Source organism: Mus pahari, chromosome 13 (assembly GCF_900095145.1).
Source record: "Mus pahari chromosome 13, PAHARI_EIJ_v1.1, whole genome shotgun sequence".
NCBI classification, from domain to species: Eukaryota; Metazoa; Chordata; class Mammalia; order Rodentia; family Muridae; genus Mus; species Mus pahari.
The window spans coordinates 56,634,935-56,652,419 of record NC_034602.1 but is presented as its reverse complement, the minus strand read 5'-3'; the positions used below and the strand labels follow the sequence as shown (position 1 = coordinate 56,652,419).

The window sequence follows — 17,485 nt, the reverse complement described above, 5'->3', positions numbered from 1 at the left end:
GCTCTTACCCACTGAGCCATCTCACCAGCCCTCAGCTCTTGCTGTCTTAAATTCATTATGTAGACAAGACAAGGCTATCCTTGAACTGCTCCCTCTACCTCTCCTGAGTGCTGCTTTTAAAGGCATGACCCACCATTTCTAATTTCTAGGTCTTTATATTTTCCATAGAATGCTTCAACTGTCAGTATAATCAACATAGTTTCTATTCTAATCCATTTTTGTTTATAAATACTTTTGTGATATTTATTTGAAAATAACTGTTTCATCTATTAATATTTAACAATCATTTTCTGTTTAGATTTAATGACATTCATGTTCCTGTGAGGTTAGAAAGTGTGAAATTTGCCAGCCACTGTTTGATGAATCACCCAGATTTAGCGAAGGATCTCACAGGTAAGCTCCCCCGCCCCCCCCAACCACACAGACATTCAGATGTGGCTGTGCCCGACTTTAGTTCCTGAAACAGGTTTGATTGCAAGATGACTTCATGTTGGCTTTGTGGACTAGGAAATTATTTCCCATTTTTAAAATAAAACTGGCCTTGAAACATTCCTGTATTGATCTTAGGAACTTTTTAAAAGATTTGATTGCAGGATGGTTTCATGTTGGCTTTGTGGGCTAGGAAATTATTTCCCATTTTTAAAATAAAACTGGCCCTGAAGCATTCGTGTATTGATCTTGGGAATATTTTTTTAGAGATAATGTAATCCTTATGATATTAGATTCAGAAAGGAATCACACCTGGACTTAGTTTGACACTCCATTAATCCCAGTACTTGGGAGGCAGAGGCAGATGGATCTCAGCCTGTTCTACACAGTGAGTTCCAGGACAGCTAGTGCTACACAATAAGACCTTGTCTCTAAATAAATAAATAAATAAATCATATGTACATACATTCATACATAGAAACAAATAACTTCTACATTAATAAATATAGTAACTAATGTGTGTAGAAAAGGTGTCTATCTTCTAGATTAGATTGTGACTGTTTGATATTACATTTTTTGGAAGGGCATGGCAGGTGTTTCTCTGCATAGTCCTGGCAGTTCTGAAGCTTGCTGTGTAGATCAGCCTAGCCTAGAACTGCAAAGCACCTCCACACCCGCCTCTGCCTCAGCCTCTGCCACCACTGCCTACCATCTCCTCCACCACTACCACCTGACTTTTATTATTCAAAGTATTTAAACCTATCTATTGGACAGTAGCAAATAGAACACTTTTGTCAACATGCTACTGTTTATTAGAAACAGAAGAAAAACTTATTTTGATTTTATTTATATTCTTTTTAAAAGGTCATATTCTATATTTTATATTATGTACTTATATACCATTTTCTCATTAGCATTTCTATATATTTTTTAAAGATCTCTGATCTATTTATTTGCTTATTTCTATCAAACACTACCCGTCCTCTTATTACAACTCCTTTATAGAGACCCTCCCCTAGCCTCTGCTCTTCCTCTTCTGAGTTGGTGGGGCCCCTTCCTAGGTCTTCCGCCACATCAAGTCTGCCCGGATAGGTGCCTCCTCTCTCACTGAGACCAACCGGGCAGCCCTGTTAGGGAACGGATACCACAGTCAGGCTACAGCTTTAGGAGAGCCTCTGCTACCCTTGTGATTGTACTGCTTGTTTATTTGTTTTGTTTTTTGTTTGTTTTTAGTTTTTAATTTATAAATGACATTCCAGACTATAAAACTATGTTGTCATTTGGCCTTCCACCAAAATAATTATTTAGATATGCTCTGAAGTAATAAACATAGTTTTATGAGTAGTAAGATGTACTTATTGCTGTCTTATAGGTGATTTTAATTTGTCCTATAATTTATGAATATTAAAATGGACAGAACTTAAAGCTTTTTTTTTTCCTTTTTTCTGTCATTCAGAATCATGACAATTTATTTAACATTTAGCTTAACTCTTTCAATTACAGAATATTTGAAAGTTAGGTCACATGATCCAGAAGAAGCCATTCGTCATGATGTTATTGTTACTATAATAACAGCTGCCAAAAGAGACCTTGCCTTAGTAAATGATCAGTTGCTTGGCTTTGTCAGGGAAAGGACACTGGATAAACGGGTAAGATCTGGGGGTTTTGTTCTTCCTGACTTTCTATGTTCAAATTGTTGTGTAAGTCTGGTATTATAATAGCAGTTGCAGCTGGTGTATACCAGAATAACCCTAAATGTAGAACTATTCATTTTTATGTTTCAGGCACACACAATTAGCTCTGACTGTCCTTTAACTTACTATGTAGAACAAACAGGCTGACTGCAGACTCTCAGAGATCTGCCTGCTTCCATATGAATAAATGTGTTGGAGTCTCAATCTTTTTCATATTATGGAAGTGGATTTTTCTAATAGCATTTCTATATAAAAGAAAAATAGGGTGCTCGGCAGTGGTGGCCCATGCCTTTAATCCCAGCACTTGGGAGGCAGAGGCAGGCGGATTTCTGAGTTCAAGGCCAGCCTGGTCTACAGCATGAGTCCAGGACAGCCAGGCCTACACAGAGAAACCCTGTCTCGGAGAAAAAAATTATAAAACAAAAAGAAAAATAGGTAAATGAAATAGTTTTTTTTTCTGCACATTTTAGTTTGCAAAAGGCAATCAGTGGTTATATATATTTACTTATTTGTATTTTGCATAACTTAGCTGGACCTGTCATACATTCAGTTAGAAAAATACTTCCTAAGATATAGTACTGTTTCTATAATGTTTGCTTTGGCTAAGGTGTCTTATTTTGCTGTTTCTGTCATTGGAAGCTGTTAGAAACATGAGTTGCTAAAGAAAGGTAATATTTCGAGCCTTTATAGTAATTACTAAAGAAGAGGTGAATCAGCCTTAAGCAAGAGCCAGATTTTTTTTTTTTAAAATGTGCATTAGTGTTTCTTTCCTACATGTATGTATGTGTGAGGGCACTGGTCCCTCAGAACTGGAGTTACAGTGTGAGCTGCTATATGGGTTCTGGGAATTGAACCTAGGTCCTCTGGAAGAGCAGCCAGTTCTCTTAATCCCTAAGTGATCTCTCCAGCCCTGAGCCAGATTGTTTTGAACAGCAATTGCTTTACAATATACTTGTTCATTTGACATCGTTGAAAAACTAGTATTTCCTAGAAATGTATGATATTGGTGTAATTTTAGGGTTTATCAGCATGTTTTGACATACTCCCAGAGTCGTTCTTCTTATTTTTAAAACAGTTATGTGGCAGGTGCTGAAAAAAGTAAAGGACCCTACTAAATTGTTCAACAGGGTTAATAATTATAGTTTCTGAGGCGTGTTTTCTTTTTGTCTCAATTTAAATTCCCATATAGTGGTGAGTTCAAATTACTAAATCTACTCTTCCCCTTTAATTTGATATTGCCTATTAAGGCAATAGGATGGTTTGAGAAAGACACTGCACTTAATATCTCAGAGTTTCAAAAAAAAAAGGTTGAATATATTATTTTTTTCACCTGCATGATCTCATCATATCATTTATCATATATTTTTAGTTCAGCATTTTGTCTGTTTGCTTAGTTTTTGCATCTATTTTAACAGTTTTCTATTCTGGATCAGGGTGAAATGACTCAAAAACTTTAAAGAAAGTACTGATTTAAATCAACTAGAATGTTTTTATTTTCTCCCCCTTTTCAAGATAAACACTTGTTGTCTTTTGTTTTTATTTTTGTTTGTTTGGTTTTGGGGGTGTTTTTGAGACATGGTCTTATTCATAGCCCTGGCTGACCTGGGGCTTTCTGTAGACTAGGCTGGCTTCAAACCTACAGACATTAGTCTGCCTCTGTCCCCTGAATATTGGAATTAAAGGTATTCACTACCACATGCCCTGCCCCCGACCTCTGTCTTTTTTTTTTTTTTTTTTTTAATATAAAGATGGTCTTGGGACTGGAGAGATAGCTCAGTGTTTAAGAGCATTGGTTGCTCTTCCAGAAGTTCTGAGTTCAGTTTCCAGCAACCACACGTCAGCTCCCAAACTGTCTATAACTGCAGTCCTCTGGGATCTGATGTCTTTTTTCTGGTGTTAGGTGTATATGCGGACTAAACCCGCATATAGGTACATAAATAAAGACAGGGTCTTCTATAGCCCAGGTTAGCTTCTAACTTACTGTCATAGATAAAAGTGACCTAGAGCTTGTGATTCTCCTGTCTGTAGTCACTAGGTGTTGGGATTCCATATGTCCAGTGCTGGGGATCAGATTTAGGGCTCTGTGTGCTGAGCAGGTACTCTTCTAATCGAGCTTCGTTTCCAGGCCCCAAACAACCATTTCCATTATAGAATTTTATGATTATTGGTGTGTGTGCGTGTGCGCACGCGCGCGCATGTGCGTCCGTCCGTCCGTCTGTCCTGGGATTGAGTTTGATGTGGGTCACTGGTTTGGCAGCAAATGCGTTTATTTGCGGTGCTGACTCCCCAGTCCCATTATTTCTAAGTCTACAAGGGAAGAAAGTTCACCTAAGATACACAAGAAGGTTCTCACCAACTTTTTCCCCAGAATTCTTGATGCCGAGCTTTGTTATCTTCAAAGTACAGTGAAGGGTATACAGTTAACTAAAGCAATGTAGCCTTTTTCTGTACAGAGCAAATTATATGATTTATAATCTTCACTTATACCTTTTATTCATCAATATCTTTTTAAAGAATTGAACTGAATGAAATCTGTACTATATTTTGTTTAAAGGGAACTAAAAAGTTGGTAGGTCATTTAGCAGTACAGCACTGAAAAGTATATAAAGTAATCTACTGTCTTACCAGACGTAGGTGCAAAATAGTAGAACAGTTTGGCAAAAGCTGCGTGTGAGAAGATCCAGTGTGCTGCCGTGCACACACACAGTAACTACTGCACAGCCTAGTTGCAGGTTGTAGATTTGAATAGAGTTTTGGTGTCTTGCCCTTCTCATAAGTGCTATATTTCTAGTGGCGAGTAAGAAAAGAAGCCATGATGGGTCTGGCTCAACTCTATAAGAAATACTGTCTTCATGGTGAAGCAGGAAAGGAAGCTGCAGAGAAAGTCAGCTGGATAAAGGACAAGCTTCTGCACATCTACTATCAGAACAGCATTGATGACAAGTGAGTCTAAGATTTTGGTAAAACTGCTTATCATTCTTAAATATTTATATTTAATATTTACAGTTATTTCTAAATATAGAAATAATTTCCTGTCTACATATAATATGATTCTTATGATATGATCAGTCGTGAAATAATCATGGGCATGCGAGTAAGGCTGGATAGAGACAAATCATTTTTATATATGTGTACTTCAGCATCATAAAATAAGGAGGAATAATAATGCCTCACTCTTGGGATTGTCATGTGCACATAGGTATTAAGTGTGTAGCACTCATGCCCAGAGTCTGGGTAAAGCACTGTTTGGTAGCCCTTTTCATCACTGGGGGTGTTTTGTTTGTTTGTTTGACAATACTGTTACAACCAGTACAGAAATTGTTCTCATTTTCTTAATGCTACTTGTTCTGTTTTTTTTTTTTCTTTTTATTATGCCAATACTTGGGGTTTTTTTGTGAAATATTTTGCAATGTTTTATTGAATTGGAGTAATTGACTTTTGCATCGCTAAATATGTATTGAACCGGTTAACAAAGAGTTCTTTTTCTATTTTAACTCTGGCTCTTGTAAAATACTTTGTAGTGTTTTGTTGAACTAGAGTGATGACTTGTGCATCACTGCATAGATTAATGAAGAGCTCTTGTGTGCTTTTTATTGGAGTGATACTGAGTAATTGGAATTTAGATTTGGGAGAAGAAAAGTGAGATGGAAGTGCACTTTCTCTCAGGTGGGAGATCCTCCTGTCTTTTCTACATGGGAGCATGGGAAAGGAGCTACTACAGTTAGAGGAAGTTAATAAGTTTCTTGAATTAGCTGTCCTTGGTGTTACAGCTTTCTGTGTACAACTACTTAATCTATAGTTTTCAGCCTGCAGAAGAGTAGCTGGGGCAGCCAATCACCTGTATTTAAGAATGACATTTAAGAAAACAGAGTGTGTTGGTACACACCTGTAATCCCAGCACTTTAGAGGCTCAAGCAGAGGTTCAAGGGAAGCTTGTTGTATGTAGTAGCAAGTTTGAGACCAGCTTTGGATACATCTCAAAACAAACAGACAAACCAACCAACCAACCAACCCCCCCCCTCCAATTTCTCTCTCCCTAAAAACCAACAGAAGGAGTAAGGAGGACCAGTGCCCACACTATAATCCCAGCACTAAGGAGAGCTGAGTCAGTAGGAGCTCCATCATTCCAGGCCAGCCTTGCTACAGTGTGAAACAGGCATTCTAGAACAAATGCTTTATGACATATCATGAAATAAACCACACCATTGGTGACATAATTATTGGTATATAGCCACTTCATACAAAATGGTTAATTTCCCTTCTTAAATAGCATAATTGTTTTTGTGTGTTTGTTCGTAGACTATTGGTAGAGAAAATCTTTGCTCAGTATCTTGTTCCTCATAACCTGGAAACAGAAGAGAGAATGAAATGCTTATATTATTTATATGCTAGCTTGGATCCAAATGCTGTAAAGTAAGTTACTTTTCAATGCTTCATATACTTCCTAGGTGGGCTTGTTTGTTTATTAACTTTTTTATTAGATCTTTGTGAATTTTATATCATGTACCCCAATCCTACTCATCTCCTCCACTCCTAGGACCTGCCTTCCACCTTTGCAACCTCCCCTCAACAAAGAAAAAGTAAAGATCTTGTGGAAGGTGTAACAGTGGCCCACAGTATACTCTTTTGTGCATACTTGCTTATTTGCCAATAGATGTTCATTGCAATAATTTATTGGTATGGTATGAGGCCTCTATCTTCTGCTAGACTATCAGTACTGGATCCTCACTAGGACTCTTCTTAGATATCCTGCTTTTGTCCTGTGCCATGGAAATCATGTGGTTTTGGATCTGTAGGACTGGCTGGCCCCTTCATGCATCCCCACAATTCATCGATCGAGTCAATGTTGGTCAGGGCCAATTCAAAGCCCCAGATCTGGGTCTGAACAATATCTGAGTTTCAGTCACATGACTACTACACTTGTGCCCATGGGCTGGCTCACCAGCAACCTCTGCTACCAAGGCCAGCTCTACCCTGCTGCACATGTGAGGCGATGTCTGCGTGTGTTTTTAATCACCTGTTCACACACACTTTTGGTAATGTTGTTAGTAAAAGATTTCAGGTATTCAACCAATAATTTAAGCTACCAGCCTTGGTTACTTAGTGAGTCTAATCCTAACCTGGATGTGCAACATCTTGACTAAAACAGTTTCAGGCTAGGGCTGGAGAGATGGCTCAGCAGTTAAGAGCACCGACTGCTCTTCCAAAGGTCCTGAGTTCAATTCCCAGCAACCACATGGTGGCTCACAACCATCCGTAACAAGATCTGATGCCCTCTTNNGGAGTATCTGAAGACAGCTACAGTGTACTTACATATAATCAATCAATCAATCAATCAATCTTTAAAAAAAAGACACATTCATGTGGACTAGGATTTCTCCCTCAATGGCACATGCCTTTAGTCCTACCATTGGGGAACCTAGGTGAATCTCTGAGCTCAAGGCTAGCTTGATCTATCTGCCAAGTTCCAGAATAGCTGCAGTTCTGTAGATAGACCCTGTCTCAAAAAACTAAACAAAAACCAAAACATTTTTTTAAAATTACAGTCACATGATTTTCTTCTCTTTTCTTCCTCTAACCTCTCATGTATCACACCTTCCTTGTTCCCTCTTGACATCATGGCCTCTTTATTTACTTCTTATTAGGGGTCGTATGTGTGCATGTACACATGTGCTTAGATATGGACAAATATACCTGAGTCTCTTTAGTGTTATTTATATGTATATGGTTTTAGGACCACTTGGTGTTAGTTAATGAACTTGGGAGTGCATCCTTCTTAGCATTTCCTTAGTTGCATATAGTGTTGTCTAGGTTTTGGGCCTCATGAGATTTTCCTTTCCATGTTAGCATATCTATTGATATTGACCCTTGTTTAGGTCTTGGTTAGGCATCTGTAATATTAAGGTATAGTTTCCCTGTACTCCAGGTAAAATTTCCCCTCCCCTTTCTAAGAGACACAGTCTTAGCAGATTTTCTGTTCCTCTGCTTCATAAATATTTCTGCTCTCTTGTCTGTGAGGTTCCCTACGTCTTACTGTGCAGTAGACATGTGGATTAAGATGATTATGACAGAGTCACTTGTCCTCTGCATTTTGATAGTTATTTTCATCTGTTGTAAAGAGAAGCTTCTTTGATGGAAAATAATTAGTAATTGTACTGGTTTAATAATGGTGTTAGGTTTATCTCTACGATTCATGATCTCTCTAGCCTGGGGTATTGGGTAGGTTTCTAATACCAGGCACGATTGTCCCTCCTGTTGCAGGATAATGATAATTAGAGAGATGTTAGTAACAACCAAGATATGAGTGAAACTGTCACCCCTGTGGGGTTATTGTGCCATGTTAACTGTGGTTCCTAGGCGCCACAGCTGGGTAGTGCTATTGGTTGCTCCCTTCACTCAGAAGAGAGTGTAGCACTTTCCGGTACTGTGAGAGCTAGTCCTTAGGGAGAGGGTTCTCGCTGACTTCATCCTTCATAGCTCTTTTGTTCTGGCGTGCAATAGTCCTTATTTATTTAACTGTGATATACTCTAATTTCCATGTGCCCCCACTTCCGTACTCTCTACCTGGCCTTTTCATTGCTGTTTTTTCATTTTCCTGTTTTCTCTTTCATGACACCAGAACTCTGTAGCTTCCCCTGTTTAGGATTAAATAGTCTTTTAGTCAATTTTTGACCTCCCCAGAAAGATCATATTGATCCTTTGGAACCTTACCATTCGTTCTCAGTGATTAAAATGCCCTCCTAACATGCTTAAAATTCCAGATTTTATCACTAGTATTACAAAAAAAAATTAATTCCTATTATGATAAGCCTTATTATTATCTCTTTTTTTGTTTGTTTTTTCGAGACAGGGTTTCTCTGTATAACCCTGGCTGTCCTGGAACTCACTTTGTAGACCAGGCTGGCCTCAAACTCAGAAATCCNCCTGCCTCTGCCTCCCGAGTGCTGGGATTAAAGGCATGCGCCACCAAGCCCGGCTAGATAAGCCTTAAATTAAACTCAATTAAGTGCTAATAAACTGTTATATAAATTTTTCATGTATGAATATAGAAATAACACATATAAGAAAATTCATAAAGCCAGGTGTGGTGACTCATGCCTTTAATCCCAACAGTTGGGAGGTAGAGGCAGGTGGATCTCTAGTGAGTGGCCACCCTGGTATATACAAAGTGAGTTTGACAACAGCCAGGACTACATAGAGAAACCCTGTCTCAAACAAATAAACAAAAACTTCAAAAAGTTGAACAGTTTGTAATGTTGTTAAATAATGTACCTTTTCATATTTATACCTATATACAGAGCTCTCAATGAAATGTGGAAATGTCAGAACATGCTTCGGAGTCATGTGCGTGAACTATTGGACTTACACAAGCAGCCTACAGTAGGTTTATGATTTTTATTTAAATTCATAGATTGCAAATCAGTGTTTAATTTTTTGTGATGTAATTAAAGTTTCTCAAGGGGTTTTAATTTTTACATGTCAGTTAAGCTGTTTTCAGAGCTAAATTGCCTTTTTTGTTAGTTTCTTAAGCATTTCTTGTTTGTTTGATTGGTTGGTTTGGGGTTTTTTTAATCTCAAGCTGGACTAGAAATAACTGTTACCTAGATTAATAATCTGCAGCAAACCCCTGACAGCCTTCCTTTCTCAGCATTTGCTAGGTGGGATTTTAGTCATATACTAGTCACTTTCCTTGCTATGGTGACAGAATACTCGACAAGATCCAGAGAACTTAAGGGAGGAGGGTGTGTTTTGGCTCACAGCGTTAGGGACAGTCTACCACAGCAGGAAGGCATGGTGGCTGGCAAGAGCTTCAACCAGCTTGCTGGTCCTGTGGCCTAGGCTGACTTCCTGCCTTCAAGCAATAGGCCTACCTCAGCAGATGAGGTGACAGGCGCATGCTGCCACTCCTCACTATTGAGCTTTCAATGCTATCCTGTTGCCACCACACTGTCTTTGTCCTTCTTATCCTAATGTTTGCTTTCCACTGTTCTTTGCTAGTCCCCCCTCAAACACACCAGGCAGAGCGGGAGTTAGCCATTTTCTAGTGAGATTATGGTGAATTTATTTAAAGCTAAGGAACACATTGTACAGTGTGAGTATATTATTAATACAAATGACTAGTTCTTTGTTTATGGTTTAAATTTCAGTCAGAGGCGAACTGTTCTGCCATGTTTGGGAAACTGATGACCATAGCAAGTAAGTATGTTTATTTACCCAATGAGCATGTAATATCAAAAAACGCCTTTTCATGTTTATTTTATTTTATGTGTATGAATGTTTTGTGTGTGTGTGTGTGTGTATGTGTGTATATATATATATATATATATATATATATATATATTATACAAATACATATACATGCATATATGTGTGTGTGTATATATATATATATATATATATATATATATATATATATATATATATATATATATATATGCATGCTGTGTTTGTCTAGTTTCCTGGAACTGGACTTACTTACAGATGCTTGTAGGCTAACATGAGGTGCTAGGAAATCAACCTGGATCTTTTCTAAGAGCAGCAAGTGCTCTTACCTGCTGAGCTATCTCTCGAGCCCACTCAAAACAGGTTATTAATTTAGCCAATGATAGAGTAGTAAAAGATAATCATTAATTTTGTTTATGAGTGCCATTTGTCAGATTTTGTCTTAGTGGCTCATCAATATTTATTTACTTTTTAAATGTATTTTTTAGCTTTACTTTGTTTTTATTTTTAATTATGTATAAGCATGTGTGTCTCTGTGTGGGAACATGTACCTGCAGGGCCTGGAGCTGTTGTTACAGGCAGTTGTGAACTCCCTGACAGAGATACTGAGTCCTTTGTAGGAGTAGGAAGTATTCTTTACTGCTAAGCTGTCTTTCCAGCTCCTTGCCAGTGTCTTAAAGACAGTTATAATGTAGTTATCTTTTTTGTCTAATACTTATTTTCTTCATTTCGTAGAGAATTTGCCTGACCCTGGAAAAGCACAAGATTTTGTAAAGAAATTTAACCAGGTTCTTGGTGATGATGAGAAACTGAGGTCTCAGTTGGAATTATTAATCAGCCCGACCTGTTCCTGCAAGCAGGCTGACATTTGTGTGGTCAGTGAATCATGATTTTATATTTTCTTTAATAACTTTAAGAAATCTGTATTTTTCCTCTGACTTTAACTGTTTGGTAGATGCTAAGTTATTTAGAGTTCTATTTAAATGTAACTAATTTCTCATTTCCTAACACTCTCCAGCCATATTCCAAGGGGAAAAGAAAAAAAAAAATCAGAGAGACTGTCCCTAGGAAATAACCAACTTTTTATTTCATGTGTGTTTCCTTACTTAAGAAATGGAAGGAATGTTTTGTGTGCATGCATTTCCTCCTTTCTTCTCTGAGCACATGAACAAAACCCAACAATAACTTAGTTATAGTTATGTCATCACACGAGATTTCATCTGAAAGAAGTAATTCCTAGGTAGGTTTCTATTTTCTTTCACTTATTATTATTATTATTGTTGTTGTTGTGGGAAGCCAGGATCATAACAGAAACTCAGGGAGAAAAACACATTTTGTTCCCGTCTTCAGCATTTATGCTATTATGCAGTTGTGACACATTATACCAAAGGACTAGGCTTAAATACGAATAAAAAATGAGCATTTGGGGTATTTGTTTTTACCCTTGTTCTGAAAAGGATTGATGATTTAAATATGCAACAGGGGATTAAAGATTATAATGGACGTTCTTACAAAATGGTCTGGGAACCTAAAACAGTTTTTATTCACTGTGGGGAATAAGTAAATAAATGTAAGTCTTAAAGCTAAACTCAGGTGTTTGTAATTAAAATATCCTAGAATGAATCCAGTGAGCAAAAAATGTACGCAGTCAATGCTGCTGGTTTTATGAATCACAAAGTTGGACCTAAATACTATATTTGTAATGAGAAAGAGCATAACAGCTGGGTATGGTGGTTCTTGTCTGCAATCTCAGCTGTTAGACCAGGGCAAGAAAATCACCATGAGTTCATGACCAGTCTGCAATCAATATTGAGATCCTGTTTGTTTGCTTGTCTGCTCTTTCTAAATAAATAGCCAATCAAATAGCTTGGTAGATAAAGGTACTTCCTATGAAGTCAAAAGAGTTTGATCCTGTACTCATGTGGTGGAGGGAGAAAACAGAATCCCTTAAATTATCTTCTGACTTCACAAGCCCTCGATGGTTTATACACACACACACACACACACACACACACACACACACGCACGCACACACACACAGAGATAGATAGATGTCATTTTAAGAGGTTACTATTAGTTCCTATTTTTCTCACCTTCCTATTTATAAGCACAGTGTAGCTTGTATATATTATTTAAATTACCTATGTTCTTTTATATAAAATATAATTACAAGACCCTGTAAATTGGGGATGGGGGTGGGGTCATACATTGTTCTTATGTAGGCCTGAAAAAAATAAAAAGGCGTTGTTAGAGGCCAGCATCTAAATGGAACAGCATCATTGTGTCATGAATGGCTACTGCATTTCTAGTTTCTGGGAGTGGACATTTCTGAATAAAATAGAAAGCTATTTTCAGTGTCAAGCTCCCACTTGAGTTCAAAACTAAAACCTACAATGGAAGTAGAGAACTGGCTACTGATGGTTGTTCTCCACATATAAGTCATGGAAAGCGTGCACACACAAAAAAGACACACACTAGTAATAATAAATAAATTTTAAATTAAGAAAAAATAGAAGGTAAATATAATATATGTAGTCTGTGACTTGTCATTGGAAATCTGAGATTTGGACCTGGTTGATAATGTACTATCATTGTTACGTCACCTGAAAGGTCTAGAAAAAAATGAGAGATTTCCAGTAAGAGTGCCATTCTTTGTCAAGGGTAGTTGGTATATAATACTGTCATCTTTGAGCTTAAATAGAGACAATTAAACCACTGAGCCATCTCTCTAGCCTCACATTTTTCTTTTATAGAGATAACTAGCTCTAATACTGTTCTGAATTGTGGGCATTATGCTCATGTGGACAAATCCACATGCACATATGCTTTTCAGGGAAATGAACTAAAATAAAACCCAATATCCTATTAAATTATAAAATAATAAAACCATTTATCCAAACTTATAAATAAAAAATTTTCAATAAAGCATTGTTATTAAACTAAATAAAAATTCTGTAGCAGAAGTGTAAGGCAATAAATAGAAGTCACCTATCCCTTTCCTGTTTTCTACTGTCTGGATTTTACAGTGAGTGCTGTATATATACTTTAATCAATGCCTAAAGCAGACATTGTTTTCACTTTTTCTGGGCTTTCAATTTTTCGGTGAATCCTCTTTAGTTAATCTAATTGTGAAAAATACAAAAGGTATAAAACTCAACAGTAAAACCTTTTTCTTTTATAGAGGGAAATAGCTCGGAAACTTGCAAATCCTAAGCAGCCAACCAACCCTTTTCTAGAGATGGTCAAATTTCTGTTGGAAAGAATTGCTCCTGTGCACATTGATTCAGAAGCCATAAGGTAAGGTAGGAAGTGTATGGAGAGTAAATAGATGCTCACTCAAAGTGCATGAGTGTAAGCTTAGGTGCTGGACCCATAGAGATCTGGAAACCATCTGTTTAAAGCTCTCTTTAATAGCAGAGTGTACTTGCTGTTCTAATAGAAGACTGGGTATTGCAGTGTTATTTAAGGTTTTTTATTTATTTATTTTTTTAAAAGAGTACTTGGATTTAGATTTATTCTATATATGCTAATTTGAAAAATCCACACATAGTTCTCACTAATTCTTAATCCACATAGATGCTGATTTGGACCTAGTTCAGTACATAGCACCTACCTGGAAGCACTAGCCACATCACCTGTGTGAGTCATTATTGTGGTTCTATGAGAAGGCATGTTCTTCTAGTGTTCAAGGGTCACCCTAACAGGATAATGTTGGCCGGCAAGTTAGAAAATACAATTTCTAGCCGGGCGGTGGTGGCGCACGCCTTTAATCCCAGCACTTGGGAGGCAGAGGCAGGAGGATTTCTGAGTTCGAGGCCAGCCTGGTCAACAAAGTGAGTTCCAGGACAGCCAGGAATATACAGAGAAACCCTGTCTCGAAAAACCACAAAAAAAAAAAAAAAAGAAAAAGAAAAAGAAAATACAATTTCTTTTTAGTTGTAGAAACTAAAACCAAGATATTAACATTTTTTTCTGAAGTCATTCTCCTTGTCTTCTAAACAGCTACCATCTTCTCACTGTGTTTGCAAATGATCATTCCTTTGCATGTCCAGGATCAATCTGCATCCCACTCTTCTTAAGAAAATAGTGCTCATCCAAGATTAGGCCCATCCATCCATGTGATTTCACCTTACACAATCATTCCTTGTGCCCTATCTCCAGATTTAGTCAAGTTCTGAGGCACTGGTAGCTAGAATCTATGAACTATTGAGCAATGGAACAGCTTATACATGAACTCTACTATTTTTAAGTTAAGACTTTTCTGAACCAGTTTTCTACTTTGCAAATTAAAACAAAAAGAAAACTAAAAATTTGGGGTCATAGCATGTTTGTTTATAGTTAGTTACGAAAACATAGCCATATTATTTCTTGTCAGTATCCTTTGGTATATATCTCTTACTTTCTATCTCCCCTACCTTTTGTGCAGTTGTGTGTATGTGTAGTCATGAGTGTGCGCGTGTGCATGCGCGCGCACACACACGCACATAGACACATACATGCTGGAGATCGAATTCAGAACCTTTCGAATGCTAAATGCATGTTCTTTTTTTTTTTTTTAATCCCGAGACAGGATTTCCCTGTATAGCGCTGGCTGTCCTGGAACTCACTCTGTAGACCAGGCTGGCCTCGAACTCAGAAATCCGCCTGCCTCTGCCTTCTGAGTGCTGGGATTAAAGGCGTGCGCCACCACGCCCGGCTTAAATGCATGTTCTTATCAATCAGGTCACCCCTACATCTATAGCATCACATTTACTGGGTTAAAGATACAAGGTAGTAGAAATAGGAACTCTTGAGTTTGCATATTAACTTTAGAAGGAATGTGCTGTAACATCAAGATGTCTTGCAGAGGTTCATCATGACAGCAAATTACTATTGTTTGATTCCCAGTGTTCAAACTCTGCTGAAATCTCATCATGAGTTATTTGATCTCAAAGAAAAACATCTTGGTTACTATTTCTACCCGACTGCAATTTTGTAAGAATGTCAGTGTTTATTAATTTTTATGAGAAAAACATATGTTGTATATCTTTATACACGCCTTTAATCCCAGCACTCAGGAGGCAGAGGCTGGCAGGTTTCTGAGTTTGGTTTACCACTCTCTAAAAATTAATAGTAATGATAATTACCACATATTAAAATTATTAAAGTTTATATGTATGTAAATATCCATATTAAATAATACATAAAACATATAATCTAACACAATTTACCATGTGTCATGCATATAATATGCTGATTAATATTTAACTCTGTGTGTGTGTGTGTGAGAGAGAGAGAGAGAGAGAGAGAGAGAGAGAGAGAGAGAGAGAGAGAGAGAGGCATATGCTTCAAAATCGTGCTAAGGTTCTTATTATTTACTTAGGTGTTTTGAGGCAGAGTCTCACTATATGTCTATGAGCAACCTAGAACTTGTTTATATATAGACCAGGCTGGTCCTGAGCTTGTTAGACTGCTGGGTGTTGGGGATATAGGCTCAGACCACACATCATGAAGAGTTTATAATCAAGATTTTAAGAGAAGGCATTGGTGGCAGACATGTTTTTGTTTTTACACTCCTTTAATCACAGAACTAGAGAAACAGAGGCTTGTAGATCTCTTTTACTTTAGGGCTAACCTGATCTACATGATGAATTCCAGGGTAGTTGGGTCTTACTTACACCCTGTTTCCGAAATACAAACAAAAAGAAAGAAAAAGAAAAGATTGAGCATCACAAAATTATCCATATGATCCTTGCGGTAATGGTTGAAACTCAGGAATGAAATGAATTAGAGTGGACAGAGGTAAGGAGAAAGAACTGGATTCTGAGGCTACAATGATTACATGAAATTATGAAAAGTATTTTTTTAATGAGGAATGGCAACACTTGAAAAATTATGAATGAGTTATGTAAGCCGTGAAGGTTAGGGTAACATGATGGCTGAGCACATAAAAGTGCATGCCTCCAACCCTGTCTGTGATTGGAGCGTGATTCCCAGAACCCGCATGGCTGAAGAAGAGAACTGGGTCCTCTTCCCGTGTGCCATGGCATTGTGTACACACAGAGATAGTTGATAAACAAGCACACGTGGAGGCAAGGAGAGTGGAAGGCCGTTCTACAATGAAGACGATATGATCTTCCTCCCTTCCTTCCTGAGATGGTTTCTCTGAGTAGACCTGGCTGTCCTGGCACTCACTATGTAGACCCTCCCAGCTGGCCTCTAACTCACAGAGATCAGCCTCTTTCTCCTGCGGTTAAAGGTTAGCACTGTCACACCAGGTTTTGAGCATGTATTGTCCTTGCAGAGGACACATGTTCAGTTCCTAGTACCCATATTAGGCAGCTGATAATCACCTGTATGTCTTCCTCTAGGACATTTAATACCATCTTCTGCCCTTTGTAGGCATCATGTATACACAAAAAAATAAAAGGCAATCTTTAAAGAAAATGAGGAGACTAAATGGTGAAGACCTCACAGGATGCCTGGAAGTTAAATAAATACTAACAGCTAGCTCAGGAAAGAAGGGGAGAGTGCCATGGCTGGTGCAATTTCTCTGAGATATTCTAGAGAGTTGACTCTAGGGCTCTGCTGACAACAAAGACTTGGGAATTGCTCCTCCGCATGACCATCATCATTCTACACAAAGCTACGGTAGAATTTGCACACAGAATACTGTAGAGCCCTGGTCCCCCTCAGCTACACTGACTTTTGAGAAATCAGAGGTATAAATATTTTTTCATAATTCTAATTGCCTTAGGAGATAGATTGAAATGTGAGACAATAAACACAGACTCCTTTAAGTAAAAGAAAATGGAGCCGGGTGTTGTGGCACATGCCTTTAATCCCGGCACTCGGGAGGCAGAGGCAGGTGGATTTCTGAGTTCGAGGCCAGCCTGGTCTACAGAGTGAGTTCCAGGATAGCCGTGGCCACACAGAGAAACCCTGTCTCAAAAACCAAAAAAGAAAAGAGAAAAGAAAATGAGGTGGTCTTGAGCCAACTGACATCAGTGCTAGGAACCAAACCTTGATTGTCTACAGGGGTGATACCACTCACTGAGCCATCTCCACACCCTAATTATTTTATTTTTTGTAGTTCATGCTGACTTTTTGAACTTGTATTTTTCTTCCTTCATCTTCTCAACTGCTAGTATTTCAATTGT

The 17,485-nt window shown here is 37.9% G+C and overlaps 1 protein-coding gene across 2 annotated transcripts in view; it reads left to right on the top strand.

The window, feature by feature from the left end:
* Pds5a (PDS5 cohesin associated factor A) overlaps nt 1-17,485 on the top strand; it is an 87,533-nt gene that overhangs the window by 39,710 nt on the left and 30,338 nt on the right. For both annotated transcript variants that reach the window (XM_021210484.2, XM_029545094.1), the window contains exons 10-17: nt 299-393; nt 1,933-2,078; nt 4,915-5,066; nt 6,423-6,536; nt 9,422-9,503; nt 10,271-10,319; nt 11,082-11,221; nt 13,528-13,643. In XM_021210484.2, the coding sequence (XP_021066143.1) occupies nt 299-393; nt 1,933-2,078; nt 4,915-5,066; nt 6,423-6,536; nt 9,422-9,503; nt 10,271-10,319; nt 11,082-11,221; nt 13,528-13,643 (894 nt within the window). The remainder of the gene's footprint in view (nt 1-298; nt 394-1,932; nt 2,079-4,914; nt 5,067-6,422; nt 6,537-9,421; nt 9,504-10,270; nt 10,320-11,081; nt 11,222-13,527; nt 13,644-17,485) is intronic.